The 18,098-nt window shown below is 37.9% G+C and overlaps 1 protein-coding gene across 2 annotated transcripts; it reads left to right on the forward strand.

The window, feature by feature from the left end:
- Positions 1-1,812: 1,812 nt before the first annotated feature.
- LOC138025040 (calcyphosin-like protein) lies at positions 1,813-17,323 on the forward strand. 2 transcript variants are annotated; one of them, XM_068872281.1, is made up of 7 exons: positions 1,813-1,897; positions 4,887-4,992; positions 8,173-8,269; positions 8,504-8,584; positions 12,300-12,397; positions 14,967-15,075; positions 16,105-17,323. In XM_068872281.1, exons 2-7 carry the CDS (start codon positions 4,913-4,915, stop codon positions 16,204-16,206), a joined length of 567 nt encoding a protein of 188 aa, XP_068728382.1. In that variant the 5' UTR covers positions 1,813-1,897; positions 4,887-4,912; the 3' UTR covers positions 16,207-17,323. The 2 variants fall into 2 exon arrangements, with proteins under 2 accessions (XP_068728382.1, XP_068728381.1); XM_068872280.1 differs by lacking the exon at positions 1,813-1,897 and adding an exon at positions 3,081-3,219.
- The last annotated feature ends 775 nt before the right edge of the window (positions 17,324-18,098 follow it).

The raw sequence follows: 18,098 nt of genomic DNA on the forward strand, positions 1-18,098 counted from the left end.
CTCAAGAGATATTTTTGTTTTCCTTCATTGAAAAAATGAATTTCTTCAGGGTCAGACAATTGAGTATGATGATTCTATGGTGTAAGCACAACGTACACTCGCATTCTGTTGCATACCGCGCTGAACACAATTCAGCATTATCGCAGCCTGGACGGAATAGAAGGCAATGCAAGATCTTAACAGCCAATGAGAGTTGACGATATATCTTCAAAACCGGAGAAACATAACATTCATGTTTTCTGTTTTTTAAATGATAACAATATATTCAGTGTGCACAAAGACTGCTCCTCCAATCAAAGTTTTGATATTGTATGGTAAGGTCTCGGATAAGGACTATAAATCGTAGGCACCGTCTCTAAAAATATCTTCCATGAACCCACACATTATTTGAGAAGATTTGGGGATGAAATTCCCGATGATGTGGCTCTCTTTTGTGAGTGTATGGGTGGTGGGTGGGTGGGTATAGCAGGTCCACATTAGCTGAATAGCTGCCATAACTTCAACCTGATCAAATAAATAAATGACAAACAAACGAACAAACAAGCAATGGACAAATCTTTAATGATTAAATAAGGGAAAAGGTTCCAACTGTGGTTTCCATTTGTCCCTGACTACTGCTTTCCACCACCAAAGAAGCACCATGATGCTTTCCAGGTCTTCAGTTTTGTTTGGAAATTAAAAAAAAGAAGTTTCCAAGAGTGAACATTGATATCATTATCTGTTCTACCTTTTGTATTAACTTGATGAAGAATTTACTGTATGGTTAAACAACGATTGAGTGTTAGCCCTTTGTTAGAGTGAATTAATTGTTGCTCTCCAGATTATAGCATATACTGCACGTGAAACGTTGGCTAAGATTTTGGTAGACGCCTTTTCTTAGGTGAGCTAAGAGTGTGGATAATAATGCATGGGCAAATATAAAAATCTTTTCGCACATTGAAACTGTCGGATAGTAATAATGACCGGTTTCCAAAACAGCGAAAAAGTTTCTAAAGGGCTCTGGGGGCATGCTCCTTGGGGATTTGTTTTTTTTTGGATTTTAGCTCTCCAAAGCCCCCTTTCCCGTGTTTCTGACCGATTTCCGTAAAACGGTGGAAACCGGTATGGACCCGCCCCCGACAGGAGTCTGATGTTTTGCTTTCTCAGGTGTTTTTGTTCATAAATAAATTTAGAATCTATCACGAAAATGTCATACATTTGAACTGCGGAATGACCACGAAATGAAAGTTGGAAAGATTATCGCAGTTTAATAGACTGATAAGCAGTTGCAAACAGGAATGCTGATAGCTCAGTTGGTTGAGCAAGTGAAGCGCAATTGCGCAGTCATGGAATCCAGTTCAAAAGCCTGATATTTTTTCAGGCCTATTCAGTGTCGAAACAAAGGTTCTTTTGTTCTGTGGTTGGAAAATTTTAAGAACTGTTTATAAACAGTGAGTATTGCTCTAAACAATTTCTGTAGAGTCCTTTCTTTCTCGTCGACTTAAGAAAGGCTCTGCTGGCAGGGTAGTACCGAAGTTGCTTATCCGTATAATTGCGATGATCTTTTCAGTTTTCGTTAAGGTTTTGTGTTCGTAACATCTGATGACCACATTTTCAGGGCGGGGTAACAGGGAGTCCCGGAACAGGACTATATTGGATGATGCTGCAACGAATACTCTACGAAAACGTGCTCCTAAAAATAATAAACAAAAAAGAGTAGAAAATTAACATAAATACAAAAGGAGGTTCTTAATATATATTTCAGTCAAAGAATGCAAATATCGCTTGTATTGTCACTTACTGCGGTTTCAACTCACAGGCTGATTTGCGCATCTTTGGTGTTATACAGCGTCTTAATCAAGCACAACACGCCAGTCTTTGCTGAACTTAATTTTGCAAAGGTCAACGATCTTATCCGGTAAGTAAAGATTTTTCTCAACTAACCAGGGGCATTGAACTGCAGACGAAAAACCTAGCAGCTGATTTATTCTGTATTTCTTAGCAATCGACAAAAGGCTCGACGCTGCAGCTGTTCTATTTGCTTTTAAGGTCGCATGAAAGCTCACAAGTTCTCTCTTTCCTGGAGCAAATATTACACAAAAACCCTGTCTAACTTCTTGTCTCGCATGTCTGAGTAGGGTGATGTCTTTCTGCATAAAACCTTTTTACACACGCACAAAAAAATGGAACGGTACTCCGAAATACCGGCACGGTACCCATGTTTGGAGCGCCGAGCACCCCTAAATTTTCTGGCACGGTGCCTTGCCTTTTGCTAGCTGTCTGTTTATACAGGAAAAAAGAAAAACATGATTAAGGTAGCGAAATTTCGGAGGGCAGTGCCAGATCTTTGGGCTGGTGTAAAGCGGGCGCGCTTCGTTTGAAGACATTTTGATGACTTTAAAATATTAGTTAGATTTGGTTGTAGTGTGTAAGACGCTGTAAATAATTACAAAAATTGTGAAAATGCTGAAAATCCTCTTTCACAGAAGTTCCTCGTGATGTCTGAAAGCAATTTTGTCTATCCAAACAGAGTTTGAAGAACAAAATTTACTAAAATTTTATGATGTACCACGCGAAATATATTCTGACTAATTCGATGCATAATTATAAACTCCCATCTTGATAAGCTAATACTTCTACTTTGCGTTTTAAAAGTATTCAAATGAAGCCAGCTGTCTCAGTCTACCGACTGAGAGGGACAAGTCATCTTGGATTCTTGGTAAAGGTTTATGATTTCTGGAAGACATGATTTCTAGAAGGGCTATTTCTTACATTTGAAGAACCCGAGTTAAGCTTGTTACTTCGAGCGCTCGATAAAATTGTTGAAGCACGATTTAGACAACAACCGTTAGGCCACCACCGTGAACCCGGCCTAGCACCTCAGTTTGTCTCGAGACGCCACTTGAGACCTCGTGTTCTTTTGTATATTAAATAGAGCGGCTATCTTCCTCAGCAATTGTCTGTGTGTTTATTTTAATATTCATGTTTAACAAGGAGAATAGATGAAATAAGAGGAATTGCATATTTTATATCGCATTTTTACACGGTGTCACAGAAAGTTACCTTCGCGTACTGGTTTTACTTTCCACGTGCGTAACGAAACGACACGCAATTACTCTAAAAATAGCACATTTGACAGGCCCAGTAGCCAAGCCTTTCATACGGGGAGTGTTCGTTAACTTTAGCTGTTGGAAAAAATTCTCTGCGTAGAATTTTGAAAAAACCTACTGTGAAACTGCTGTAAGTATACTTTTTGGTGTTTTATTTACATTCGGCCGTTCTTGTCCTCCGTAGCTTCGACTTAATGTTCATTTTCTTGAATACTCAACGACATTTATTGTGCATTCGAGATGAGCGTTAAAGAATCGTTTAGACGGTTCGAGATCGAGGAATAAGCCAATAGCCGATTTAAGTTTTTAAAGATTTTTGTCTCAATTGTAAAAGTAGAATTTGCTATGACTACGATAAACAAAAGATGCTGTTGTCCCATTAAGAATTAGAGAGAAGCATTGTCAGGTACAAGAGAAATAGTAAACTATCGTCGTATAATTAATTGGCGCGCTATTAATATTAAACTCGGCCTGCTTTGTGACAACAGAAACATATGCAGTGAACTATCGCCGTTTCTTGAATTCCTATTCAAATACGCGTTATAAAGAGCAAGGCAATGACGAACGTTCCTGGATATGAACTTAAAATATTTGCAAGAACACTTTGTTTAATTCCGTGCAGCTGTTTCTTTGGGTATTTTGTGCTCTTCCATAAATGAGCCGAACTAGCATTTTAAGGTGCGTCTCCTTGCACCAAAATTTCCGATACTCCAAGTTGAAGGAGAAATTGAAATAGTTTTTTCCGGAATTACTGTAATTTAGTAGTACTTAGTTTGAGAGTCCAGGCTGTATTTTTGTTGGTTAAAACCAACAGGGATTTTCTTTGTATTCTAAATTAATGATAGTAATAATATCGTGAAAAATAATTCTCCTCAAAAGCAATAATAATATTGATAGTGGCTTTCCTAGTGGGAAGCTGGTTGTTTTTGTTGGCCTTGAAAACCACTCCAGCTGTTGGCCTTAATTGTCAGTGTGACATTTCACTCATTAGTAACGATGATGATGATCATCATAGTGCTCTACTTTTGTTAAGACATTAATACAAATCAAATCTTTGGGATCAGGAAACAGGGTGAGACCAGTGGAGGTTTTTCTCTGGGTTCTTTGGCTTAACCCCCTCACCAAGAAACTTTTAGTTAAGAGTCCAGTTTTCTAACGCTGGAGCACTAACTGGGGACACTGTAAACTGAAATCAAATATTCTCTTTTGAGGAGAAGGGAAAACCGGAGCACCCAGGGAAAAATCTCTCAGAGCAGAGTAGAGAACCAACAAACTCAATGACACACATGACGCTGAGTGTGGGAGGCGAGTACTCTCACCACTGCGCCATCCCTGCACCATTAAACCAAAAACCAATTGTATTGAACAATCATTGTCATCATTACCAACATGGACCCTATGGTATGTACATGTGCAATAATTGTTCATCAGCCTTGGCTGAAGAACAAGGCTTGGTGATTATTAGCTGATGAACAAGGCTCATTGAATAAAAACCTTGACTTCGCGTTGGTTTTTATTAACCTCACCGTCAGCAAATAATTGTTAATTGTCGGCCTGCAGTTTCTAGCTAGGTAGTTTAATAGCCCTGTACAGTTTCAATAGCATTTCAAAACCAGTTGTGTGCCTGGAGCAGTCTCGATATTGTTTTTCTCACAATCGACTCACTTCCATGAAACAATTTTTTAACATTATTTTCATTGCTAATTTGGATGGCTTTGCAGTGGTCCCTCAATCATCATTTTTCAATCATCAATTTCTGTTTGTATTCTGATTTTTTGTGGGCTTCTTTTTCTTCAGTCTTCTTGCATTTACTTCAGAAGAAAATGGCCAGTCCTCCAGCTTCACTTCAAAAATTAAGAGTTGTCTTTAAAAGACGACAAGCTGGTGTTAAAGGTTTGGGAAGGTAGGCATAAGGTAACCTTAAGGCTGATCCATCAAGGTGACCTCATAGTGATGGGTAGACAAAGTGCTGCTCTTTTTGAGAGTGTGTGGATTATTTCACTTTCTCAGAGTTTTTTTAATTTTCCTTTCCCCAGAGTTTTAAGCCTCTGCATTTGCCTCTTGCAGATCAGTAGTTTAACAACTGCCATATTTGGATGAGGCCTAAATCGCGTGGGTGGGTGGGTGGGTGGTGGGTCATGGGTCATGTTTGTTTGAATATAAAAAAAGATATATATTAGCTCCCTCGGTGCTTGGTCCAAATTTGTCTCAGGTCTTAGGTCTTGTCTTGGATTATTTCCCAGAACATATTGTATGAACTTTGTATGGTAAATTTTGATGGTTTAAATTATGGCATAAGCCAGTGATGAAAACTACCTATTGTTTAATTAAGTTATTATTTTCAGAATTAGATTGTCCCGTGTATTGCAACAATAACTATTCTTCTTATAATATAAGGGACTTAAAGATGGTATACTGTAGTTTGGTGGGAGGGGAAGGGTGAGTATAAACGGATCTGGGGCAAGTACTTTCATTAAATGGGAGCAAAGTAGTAGTAGTGATGATGATAATGTTAAATGGCTTTTTGAGTGGATATTGGGTTTGTTAATCCAATGACTCTTGCACCACCCCCCACTGATAAGTAAAATAGTCTGGCGTAAGACAGAGGAAATTCTTTTAAATCCCACTCCTAGGAGTCAATGGGTTGATGATGATGATGATGATGATGATGGTGATTAGTGGTGGTTTCCGTATAAAAGTGTGTTTGGGCTCAGTGGGGCTTGTCTTAATCGGCTGACTTGGCCAAGCTACCTTGTTAGACAAGGACCTTTGACCCATTGACTCCCAGTGGAACCCCATTGATGAGTAAAATCGTCTGACGTTAGACAAAGTAAAATACTAAGTCTGGCCAATTTAGGCCAGTATGGGTGTCAAAGGGTTACACAGGCTGAGCTAGAGAAAATTATTTGCTGGTCCCTTGTGAGCACATACACCTGGCAGTGACCTATCCAGAGGGTAGTTCAACATTACTGCGGGACTTTGAAACCTTGCCACTGGCCTTGGATGGGCATTGTGAAAATCTCAAATGATAATGGTGGTTATGAATCAACTCATCCAAGGAAAAAAAGGCAGAGAAAGCTGTACAGAAATTGGGATTGCACAAAAGAAATAGCCCAAAGCACCAAATGGTGAGGAAGCCAAACAATTCTGGGGAAGTATGTTAGGGGCCAACCAGTGAAATGCAATAAAAAGAGCAGGATAGTTGAAGGAAGCAACAAGGGTGCTGCCTAACGGTCGCCTGGGATGTCTTATTTGCAAGCGCGGGCGACCAAATTTCTGAACGAGTGGGTGCCTGATTAATTAACTCTGAGCTCTTGAAAAAATGACTCAGGCTACTCACTTGTCAGGCTCCAAGAAGTGACTTGTCAAAAGACACCACTGATTTTATTCATGAAGCTCCTTGCATGCAAAGCCATCAGAGCGAAAAAACTTTGTACTAAAAGTACAGAAAACTTACGCTTTTGAACAGCAATGGCTCAAGGCTCCACAAGATTTAAGCATTTAGAAAGTCCATAGGCCATTTTCCAAAATACCATAATACTCTTTGTTTTTCCCTCTTAATTTTGCATAAGCATTGATTCCAGTTTCTCATGGGACTTACAATGGTTCCAAGAGAAAACAAAAAAAAACATGCAAATTTGGAGGGAAAAACAAAGAGTATTGTGTTATTTTCAGAAGTGGCCTGTTGACTCTCTTGAGCCATTGCTGAAAGTGGCCTATGTTAACGAAAAACAGAACAAAAATACAAGAGCTAAGATGGCGAGAGATGTGAAGCTATTTGTTGAATATCTGAAAGAAAAACGTGAACAAAGAAATCCTGAAGACATCAAAGCCAAAATTATGTATTAATTGAACGAACATCTCTGCCAGTTCATTCCTTAGTGTGAAGTGAAAAGATGGTAGAGACTGTGAACCGTTAAGTCTTCCAAGGTCTGCTTTCAAGTTTTGATCGACATTTGAAAGAATCCAAGTATCTCGTCAGTATCATTGAAGATGTTGCTTTTGAACGCACAAGAAAATGTCTTGAAAATAAAAACAAGAAATTTAAAAAGGAGGGCAAAGGAAACAGACCTAAATCTCAGTATTTATATAACAAACAAACTTCTTCATGGAAAGTGCTTTTGTACAGTATAAATGCACTAGTTTGTTTTCACAAAACTCACTTGCTCACAGAGCCTTGCTTGTTCATTTTGCAAAAACAAACTCATGTGTTAATACCGTAACTCACATAGTTCCTAAAACAAGAAAAGAAAAAGACAGAAAGGAACTTTATTTAAGTGTCTAGTAGATTTAGCGCTGGAGCACTAATTGGGGACACTGTAAAGTGAAATTAACAATTAACACAAGTCAAATTTTGGTTTTTGGAATGACCTAAAATGACCTAAAATGAGCTACAACATTATCTAAAATGTCCTAAAATGACCTACTCATTTTAGGTCATTTTAGATACCGTTGTAACTCATTTTAGGTCAGTAGGTATGTTTTTGTTGGTGGTGACGACGATGATGATGATGATGATGATGATAACTGCGAAAGAGGTTATGGCAAATCCACCAGATAAAGCAGTGAAAGGTAAATTGGAGAGAATCTGTCTGCTCATCGACATGTCAGCCCCCCCACAGAAAGAAACACCTCAGTGAAAACAGTGGAAAAACTAGTTCTGCAACTATAAAGATCATGAAAACAGAAATGATGCAAGTGGTCATAGGTGCCCTTGGGCTTGTGAAGAAGGGGATGGGAAGGTGTACACAAGCAAAAAAGTCCCTTGGAACATCAATAGAAGAGCTTCAGAAGAGGAACTGCTCACATAATAAAAAGGACCCTGTCCAACAAGTAATCCATAACTCCTTTATGACTGCATCAAGTTCATGAAGTGTACCTGGCACCTTATGAAAAAGAGCAGAACTTAAAGGAAAGCAATAATAGTAAAAATAATTCAAGAGAGAGTCTGTCACCTGTTGGAGATATTTATCAGAGGGACTTAATTAAGTAATTAATCTTTTTTTTTAATTCTAAGGCTCTTAATTAAGTTTTGCAACCATAGAACGACACAGAGGTGGCTTTTTTGTTTACATTTTGATAGGACGTTTCGAATCTATGATGATGATCGCAGCAAAACTCTGAGCTATGACGAGTTTAAGAAAGGGCTTCATGACTATGGGTGTGGGCTCACTGATGAGGTATGAAGAACGCTGTTCAAGTTCTTAAAATTAATTTAAGTGTGATGATGATACTTAGGTCACTTCTCTTTTTTTTCTTAAGGTTTCAAAAACTTTTTCATTTAAGATCTAACTGGTGCAATCTTACTTTAAGTGAAGATTTGAAGCATTCAAAGACTGGTTTGTGTGTGTGAATGTGTATATATACAATCGAGTGTTAACTTTGATGGTGTTGCCCTTTTATTTGTTCTGCAGGAGGTGCAAGAATTGTTCACATATTTTGACAAAGATGGAGCTGGTGGCATTGATATAGATGAATTTTATTTGGCATTCAGAGTAAGCCACACTTGCATTTTTTTTTACTATAGTAAAGCGTAGTTTACCATAGTTAAGACATTTTGTAATGTGGCCAGCTTACCTCACATTACTATGGTAAATGTCTGTCTGGTCTGTCGCATTGGCAACAGTGGCAGGAGAAAGCAAAGTTTACTATAGTAAACCAACCTGAATTAAGTTAGTTTATCACAAGTTCGTCTAAAATTTGTTTTCTTTAGATCAGGGATCGCGTTAACGCAGAAATCGTGCATTTTTACGCAAATAAAATCCAAAAAATGCATCATCGAAATTTGAATGCGTCCCAGGACGCATGGCACTGACTTAAATAACTCACACAACTTGCTTTGATTTGTCAGTATATTCTGTTGTTTGTAAAACTGTTGGAGCGATCTGTGATCATAATTGAAGTTCTAAGAAATGGGGTTAAAAACATCTAAAAAGGTTTAAACTAAATTTTCGACCGCCTTCTGCGGTCTTCTTCAGAGGAATGTACTCTGCAAGTCACTGAATGCAAATATATAGCAAAAGACGTTACTGTTCGTTGCTCCTAAGGGAGGAAACCAGTGATGGGTAAACCCTTGGAAAGGGTGCTCTTTCATTAACAGAGTTCTTGTCCAGGAATGAATGTAACGGCTCTAGAAAAAGCCTTTGTCGGCCGGTCCTATGCATATGCGTCAATATTAATTCCAAGTTGGTTACTCTCTTTTTCTCATAATTTAAAACAAACTCGTTTTCTCGCAGAGGGTCACCAAGATTTTGGGACCCCCAAAAAATGCTTGGGACCCCAATTTGGCCGAACATGCGGGTCCCAGGACCCAGATTGAAAAATCCTAGTGCCATCCCTGTTAGATGACAGCTTGTTGATGTTGTTTTTTTTGACATGCAACATGCAACGACTCTTCGATTGTGCCAGCCTTTGAAATACAAACACACACATAAAACCTCTGCTTTTGATACTCTGAGATACGTTCTGAATCACTGTGCTTTCGTTTACTGATCCACCAACTGAATGTGAGTAGATGTTTGTGAATAATTTCTCCCAAGGTCTGTGAGAAGCATGCCGAAGTATTTTTCCCTTACACAGCATAACGCACAGCACACACAAACTTGGCAACAAGAATGAATGTCAAAGCCTGCGAGGCCAGTTCTCACTTCGACATTATCACTTACTTGTACATACTGACGAAGCACTTCAAACGCTCTTTTTTTTTTAATTTCAGAGCTTTCATCCTTTAGTTTTACAATACATTTTTTTCCCTATATCTCTTCAAACCATCCTTGCGGTCTGGGATATACCCAAGCCGTTGGGTTTGCCATGTGAAAGCGGCTTTCCGTTTCCGCTGCCTTCGGACTTTTCTTGCAAGGAGAGCAATATTTTTGTTTTCTTTTGTGAAGAAAGTAAAGAGCCAGCAAATGAAACTGGTGAGCTTTTGGGATAGCAATAATCAAAAGGAAAAGAGCCACAATCATCATTATCAAGCGGCACGGCAGAATGAAGCCTATTTTATTGACGTAAAAATCAGTCATGCAAATGAAAAAGGAATGTCTGCATTTATTTGTCTGTTACCAACTTAACGTTTGATTGACACGATTGAACCCCAAAACCACTGATTTACTATAGTGTATAAGTCAAGTGTGACCTCAGCCAATATTTGTTAGTAGGTCATAGTTGATGTTAACTTAGTGTAGTGCTCTGAAGCTCAGGGTCAGTGATTGAACGTCCCAGTGTGTTGCATTTTGCCTCACTCACTATCTCCTTAGGTACACAGATACTGCAAAACATCCTGATGAGGAATATAAACCTCACCTCATATACCATATTGATAAATTTTGACCATTGTATTATGCATATTTAAATTATTTTGACCTTATGTTAATAATCATCCCAACTAGCTATGTTATCATGGTAAACAACCTCATTGCTCTTTGGAGGTTGGGTGCCAGAGACATCCTGGAGCTTCCACCATTGGCAGCCAGCTCCAAGATGGAGACTGCACCAATGGCTGGCAAAACCTGACAACCCAGCCATGAGCCCACACGCACTCGAGAAAAACGGGCACCTGTCACACTGATACACAGTGGAGAATACTTTTATAGTAATAGGTGTTACCCTCTTTAAATAAAGGTTGTTATTAAAGCAGAGGGTGGGGAGGGAGGGAACAAAAACCGCTAAATGCTCCACACATAATGCTCCTACTTCCGGCCACACTGATAAACAAAAAATTTCCAAAACATTCGTTCAATTAATCCTTAATAGTACTCGGCCTCATGTGATTGGACTCCACTCACCTCTTACCAATAGGTCATTTTCAAAATATCGAATGTTCAGCTTGCTAGTGAGGCAGTGAGAACAAAAACAATTATAGAAACATGTTTGAATGAATGCATACATCCCAGCCTTCCTGTAAATCCTATTTTTCCTATTTATTTTATAGGATCCTATAAAACTCCTATAATGAGCCAAAAACTCTGATATTTCCTATAAATACAGTTAAAGGAAAATGAAAGTGTTAAATGTTTCTCATTCAAAATGTGTCACCTCTTGATATATATCTAGTAACATGTTAACCCTTTAAGCCCCAATATCCACTTAGAAATTCTCATACTGATCTTCATACATTTCCTTAAAGAATTACAAATGTAGTTGAGAGAGTTTGATAACAGATGAAAGCATTTTGCCTTTAGTGGTCATTTTACAAACTCTCATAAGCATTGATGTTGGTCACTATTGGAAGTTAAACTATTCATAAGCGGCTGACCTTTTTTGGAGGTTGTAAGGGGTGGTCATGTGACTGTTGACAATCACTGTTTACTTTTGTTTGTAAATCGTCTTATCAATGAACACATTGCAAACTCGTGAAATGATGCAAGACTCATTGTATTGTGTTTCAACCTAAGAATTTTATTTGTGAGTGCCTGAAAATCCTCCTATAGAACTCCTATATTTTGTCCTATAAATCTCCTATATTCCTGCTAATTTCTTCCTATTTTTTCTATACTTTTTTATTGGAAAATGGCTGGGATGTATGATGAATGTGAAAAATATTTACATATCACCACTTTACTTTGTCTTTGTCCTCACTGCCTCACTATCAAGCTGAATTTTAACATATCAAAAAAGGCCTATTAATCATAAAAATTTTGATTTCCGAGAAAAGAAGAGCCAAGTTTTGAAAGAAAGGAAAATTTGCATTAAAGACTGACAAATGAGGTGTAAATTGTTTAATGTCACTCAGAAAGAAAGAAAGCTCAGTTTAGGAGTCTGTACACTGTATCTGTGGTGGTTGAAACCAAGGTTGTGATTGTTTGAATTTAAATTACAACTTGGAATGTGATTGGCTTATTGAACGGTCTGATAACAAAACTATCTGATAATGAACTGTCCGATAACAACTCGGCAAGTGAATTAGTGCAAAATAGGAATTTTTCATACCAATCACAGTGGTCATGACAAGATTTACACTGGTAGTAGTGTGAATTGATCTATAATACAAAGCACATTTTTATTATAAATAAACTCAAAATTAATGTGCTTTACAACAGCAAGCAGAGAAAGAAAAATTCAAATAGAAGATAACATGGTTGAAAACTTAACCAAGTGGCTGTTTACATAGCCAGTAGATTGGAGAACAAGACCACAAGGACAATTGCGATCAGTGGTGTTACACCCTAACCACTGAAACGCACCTACTTACATCAAGTCTTTCAATTGCAGAAACCTTTGTCTGGTTCTAGACTTGCTGTGGTCAAAAAGGCGTTTCAGAAGGCAGACAAGACTGGCGATGGTGTATTAACTTTTGAAGACTTGAAGAAGTAAGTTTTTTTTCAAAGTGATGCAGTACCAAGTCACATTATCAGTTTGCTTTTATCAGTCAGGATTACTCTGGGGAGAATGTCATTTGACACCAATTTTGTTGTTTTAAGCTTGTAGATAAAATCCTTAAAGACGATTGTAATAATTATTCATGGTGTGCTTGAAATTCTTAGCATGGCCATTGATTGAAAGCTTCAGTGCAGTATTTAGCGCTGTTGCTGTTTATTTCATTGTACAAATGAGGTGGTCCCTTCTTTTTAGTCTGCAAGTGAAATCCTAAAGTGTGACTATTTAAATGAAAGCTACTGAGCAGTACTTTCCTGTGGCACTGTTTTATACATAAACCCTTGAATTTTGAGATTACACTTTCAAGGCCTTGAAAGTCCTTGAAAATCTCTGCTATTCATTCCTGGCCCTTGAAAGTCCTTGAATTTTTATTACCCCACATTTTCAATCTTGGAGAACTTCATTAAAAATAATCAGCCGCTCAAGTTATTTCATACAAACGCGACAATTAAGCTGTGGGGTCAAGAATAGTTACCAGTGCCTTAATTGTATTATTTTCATGTACATTATGGAAAGTGAGCAAGAATCGTATTGTCAGACTATTTTCGTGAGTAAATTCTTCAAACATGATAATGTAATGGATTTGATGATAAAAATTACGGGCAGAAACATACTTATTAAAGACAACGTTTCGGTGTCCTCATGACACCATCATCAGGTCAAATATAATATTTTACAGATACCTCGAATATTAATGTTCAAGATTAAGTTCAAAGTCCCTAGAGGCTAGGTGAAAAGTTTTGCCTTTATCGAGGCACTTTGGATATTCAGACACGGTTTGTGCTCGCGAATAAGGAACATTTTCATACACAAGACAATCAAATTTGCATGAGCATTTCTTAAGAATGCGAAACATATCAGGTGTTATTGTTCTTGATTGATGTTGACTTTTGGCTGTGATTAACTCTTCAACTTAAATTAACGCCCACGTCGCCAGTGGAGGGTAGGTGCCCAGGAAGCCTGGGGGCTGCAACCGCAGTCACATCCCCAAGGCGCTAGAACACCCGACTGGCCTGCCCAACCCGCAACCAAGCCACGAGCCCCCCGCCCAGGCCCCCCTAAGGCACCCGTCACACTTGAGCCAGATAGCTCAGTGGAATAATAATAATAATAATAATAATAATAACACACAAAAAAAAAAAAGAAAGGGGGGGGAGAGGGAGGGAACGCCGAGAACCACTAAACTCCTAAACCGACTCACAACGCCACGCCAACAGAGCAACAAACACGCTGCAAGCACATTGGACAACGCATGCACTACGCAGGAATACCGCTGAACCATGTCAGCCCCAGGGCTCCCCCAACCTAAAGAGTGCTGCAAACGCTACAAAAACGCATAACAACGCTAACAAACGCCTGCAAAACGCTACTGACCGGACTAGCTCCCGGTCATGAACCATGTAACTACAACAAACGCTACAGAACGCACCAAAACGCTGAACAACGCTACCAGACGGCCAAGACACTAACAACCGCCTGCAAAACACTACTGACCAGACTAGCTCCTAGTCGTTAACTATGTTAAATTTTATTTAACTATATTTAAAAAGAGGTCCTTGAAATTTCAAAATGTGGTCCTTCAAAGTCCTTGAGTTTTTAATATAGTACAAGGCTGTTACCTAACAGGAGCCCGGTAGCCTGGGGCTCCCAAAGAATAGCTCTCGGCTCCTTAATTTTTCACAGCAACACCTTTCACTTGATATGTTGGGCTCCTAAGTTCTCAGCGTTTAGCTCTGAGGGCCCCTTTAAAATTTTCTTAGGCAGCAGCCTTGTAGTATAATATGTACACTTATATAGCGCCAAATTCCCAGAGTTCGATGGCACTTAAAAACTTATAAAAAATAGAATTTAGAATTGTAATTGATCATGATTAAATAAAAGTGTAATTAAATAGATAAGCCCTAAGTTTTTCTTTTAAAGTTTTCCCGTGTCTTCTGAATTTTGAGATAGTCTGGCAAGCTGTTCCATAGGGAAGGGCCATGAACAGAAACCGCCCAATCTCCATTATCCTTTTGTCCAGGAGTTAGGAACAATCAGAAGGATTTTTGAACCTGATCTTAGTGCTCTAGTACATGTAGGCTTAAACCTTACGATAAGATCACATAAATATGTCAGAGCGTTGTTAGGGACACTTGTAGGCCATCAGAAGAATTTTAAAAATGATTCTATTTTCAACTGGTGATGTAGAACAGGTGATATATGCTTGTACTTCTTCGAACCAGATACTAAGCGTGCAGCAGCATTTTGTACACTCTGGAGACGTTTGACTAAGTACTTCGGGAGGCCAGTGAGCAAAGAGTTGTAATGTTACAGTAGTAGTCCAATTTGCTGGTTATAAAGGCATGAACTATGGTCTATTTTGGTCTAAAATAGTGTACAAAGCCTGAAGGTGTTTCTTACTGTGGCTGTATCTTGAAGTGCAACCAGTATTTTGACTGCAGACTACTGAACTACATGTATACTTTTTGATCAACTTGATTAAATGTTTTTGTGTTCCTTTAGGACTTATAGTTGCAGAGAGCACCCTGATTACAAAAATGGAAAAAAGACAGAGAAGGAAGTGTTTGAAGAATTTTTGAGGACGTTTGAACCAGATGACAAAGATGGAAAGGTAACTCAAATAATTGAATGGATTTATGCAAGACCAAGGGGAAAATTTTTGATAAGTGATAAAAATTAAGTTAGAATGTTGAGCATTTGAGTTAACTTTTCAACTCTCTCTCAAAAATAAAATAACATTCACTTGTAGCAAAAATAATAGTTCATTTGTAGTTCAGGGAATGTCCACAGTGATGGCAAGCTTAAAAAAAGTATTTTATATTCATTCATCACATTTAAGAAAACTTTAAACAGTTTAACTGTAAAGTTTGTTTCACATGTGAAGTTTACAAGACTTGTAAACAGTATTTAAGTACTGCATCAACCAATGGAAATACTTAACAAAGTTGCAGTGTCGTAGTGTTCTTTCCACCTTTGCCTTTGATTCTAATATTATTCGGGGCTTGAAATTCAGCAATACTGCAACAAGATACAAAAAAATTTCACTTATGTCCAGAAATGCACCTAATTAGATGCATGTCCAATTTTGACATCCAACACGAAGTGTCCCTTTAAGTCTGGGCAATTGCTACCTATTTTCAACAACAAGGTAAGGATAAAGGTTAGCATTATTTTTAGGTTAGGGTAAATGCAGCCGTTAATCTTTACTTAAAGGGCAGCATTTGGGGGTCACTTTGTGACATTTTTGTCCGTATTCCATGACATGAGTGATGTTGAAGTTGGGGAGAAGAGCAAGGGGACACTTCGTGACGCTTATTGAAATCCACATGCATCTAAGTATGTGAAATTTAGTTGCAAAAACTTGAAATTTGCAAAGCTGTCGCACTGTATTGTGTTGCCAGCGGTTTCAGAAAACAAAATATGAACCTGCAATACTTGTGTTAGCCTACAATTAAGCAAGCTTTCGGAGTGGCTGGTGGGAGGAAGGCTCTCCTTCTAACTCTTACCACCATTATGCATACACCCATCAAAATAATAATTTATTTTTTCAGAAATGTGATTGGTTGCTCCAAAATCCAAGTGTTGAAATAAATTTTCAATGGTGTCACGACGTACATGTAACCTTTTTTCCATTCCTTAGGTGACGGAAGAAGAATTTTTGGAGTATTACTCCAATGTGGGAGCAAACATTGATAATGATGCCTACTTTGATTTGATGGTTAGAAATGCATGGAAGTTGTGAAGCATCTCTTTCATTAAGACATGTGAAGAGGTTTTAGCCATTTACAAAATTGTTCCAGAACTCAACTGAAGGGAAAGTTACACATAGTGGCCAGTGTGGTAGTTTTCCAGTTTGGTGTGCTTAAATATTTGTTTTGAATGCCATACTCTCTAAGGAGTTTTTTTTTTAAAAGTCTTTTTAATCCTTCTTATCAAGTAATATAAGTACTGTAGTATGAGGTTTTTCTTCTGAGCATGATCACTTAAAAGATTTGATGTCCAAACCTATTGTGCTTTCTTAGAATTGAAAATTTTTGTCACAGGTGTACTGAGCACAAAAACCTAAGGGTTCTTCTTGTACACGAAGCACAGCAAAATTACTCCAAATCATCCTTAACACGGAAGAAAACCATAGTCTTGCCCCCTTTAAGTGTTTGGTTTGTAGGTCTGCATAGAAACTTAGCTGTGCAGGCAACACTCATTTAGGGTTGTTTTCCCAAGGTGTTGTCTCTAAAGTGGTATCTGTGCCCACTAAACCTTTTAGTGCCATAAAAGGTTATGGTTAGCCTTGTATGGGTGGGCACAGATATCACTTTAGAGACAACAGCTTGAAAAAAACAACCCTTAGGAGTAATAGTTATTATTACTGCAAACAAAACCTGAAGTGTGCATTGGTTTTTAAAGAATTGATGATGTTTTATTGTGATAGTGTGAAGATGATGGACATTGTTATATAATATTAATTTTACTTTATATCTTTTAAGAGGCAATAAAGGATTTGACTTGATGGGTATTTTAGCCAAAAAAACTTTAATGTTCTTCCTTTACTTTTCCTCATTCTTCAAGGATATTTCTGTTCGAAAAATCTGCTTTCACAAGATCCTAAAACAAGATTCTAAAGAATCAATAGAATTTGACAAGGGTAGACATCTGACTAGACTTTTGTACATGCTTTTACTTTGCCACTAAAATGCTTTGAGTGCTCCTTCTTCCTCACTAAAGTGCTTGGTCTCCCCACAAAAAGTCACTAAAATATCCAGTTAATGCTCATACATAAACTTAGGGTGAAGGCTGTTTTTGAAACTTGAATTTTCTTAATTTGAACATTTCAACACAAATAAAGGCTCAGCTTCACAAAAGTGTACTCTGTATGTACAACACAAAAGTAGTATCATAAGTTAACAGTATATGGTATTTGATATTTAAGGTGGCTCAAACAGTTTTCAGCACTTCCATGAGACCTTGTTATTGGAAGCATTGACACTACAACACTTTATCACGTAACAGCAATGTATGTTATGGTACCATGTGAAACATCAATTATTGCTGAACAAAATGCAGTCATTTTTGTGATGTAACAAGTTACCATGGCAACAGGAAAGCCTTGCAAAAACACCCTTTATTTTGGCTGTAGTTGCTCATAGCCAATTTTTTTATTACACGCAAGTGATCAACAGGCCAAGATGAAACTCTCTGCAGAGTTTAAAAAAATTCTGTGAAGCGGATTCAGAGCTATCTTAAATTTTCAGTTATTTAAGGTGGCTCTAAATCTGCTCCACACATTTTTTTGAACTTTGCAGAAAGTTTCATTCTGGCATGCTGATTACATTTAAGAAAAAAAATTGTGGGTCACCAACTTCATTTTTGGGATATGCACAGCTAAAGCCAAAAATATGGGGTGTTGTTGCAGGGCTTTCCTTTTGCCATGGTAACAAATCTTTTTCAGCAATAATTGGTGTTTGACCTGGTACCATAACATTACTGTTAAATGATAAAGTGTTGTAGAGTCAATCCTTCTAATAAGAACGTTTCTTTCAAGTGTTGAAACTGAAATGCACCACCTCAAGTGACAGATAGTTAGTCTTTGTTGTTGTTTTGCAACGTAAGTGTTGTTTCAATGTAATCTCCTAAGGA

This window comes from Montipora capricornis, chromosome 11 (genome assembly GCF_036669925.1).
Source record: "Montipora capricornis isolate CH-2021 chromosome 11, ASM3666992v2, whole genome shotgun sequence".
NCBI lineage: Eukaryota > Metazoa > Cnidaria > Anthozoa > Scleractinia > Acroporidae > Montipora > Montipora capricornis.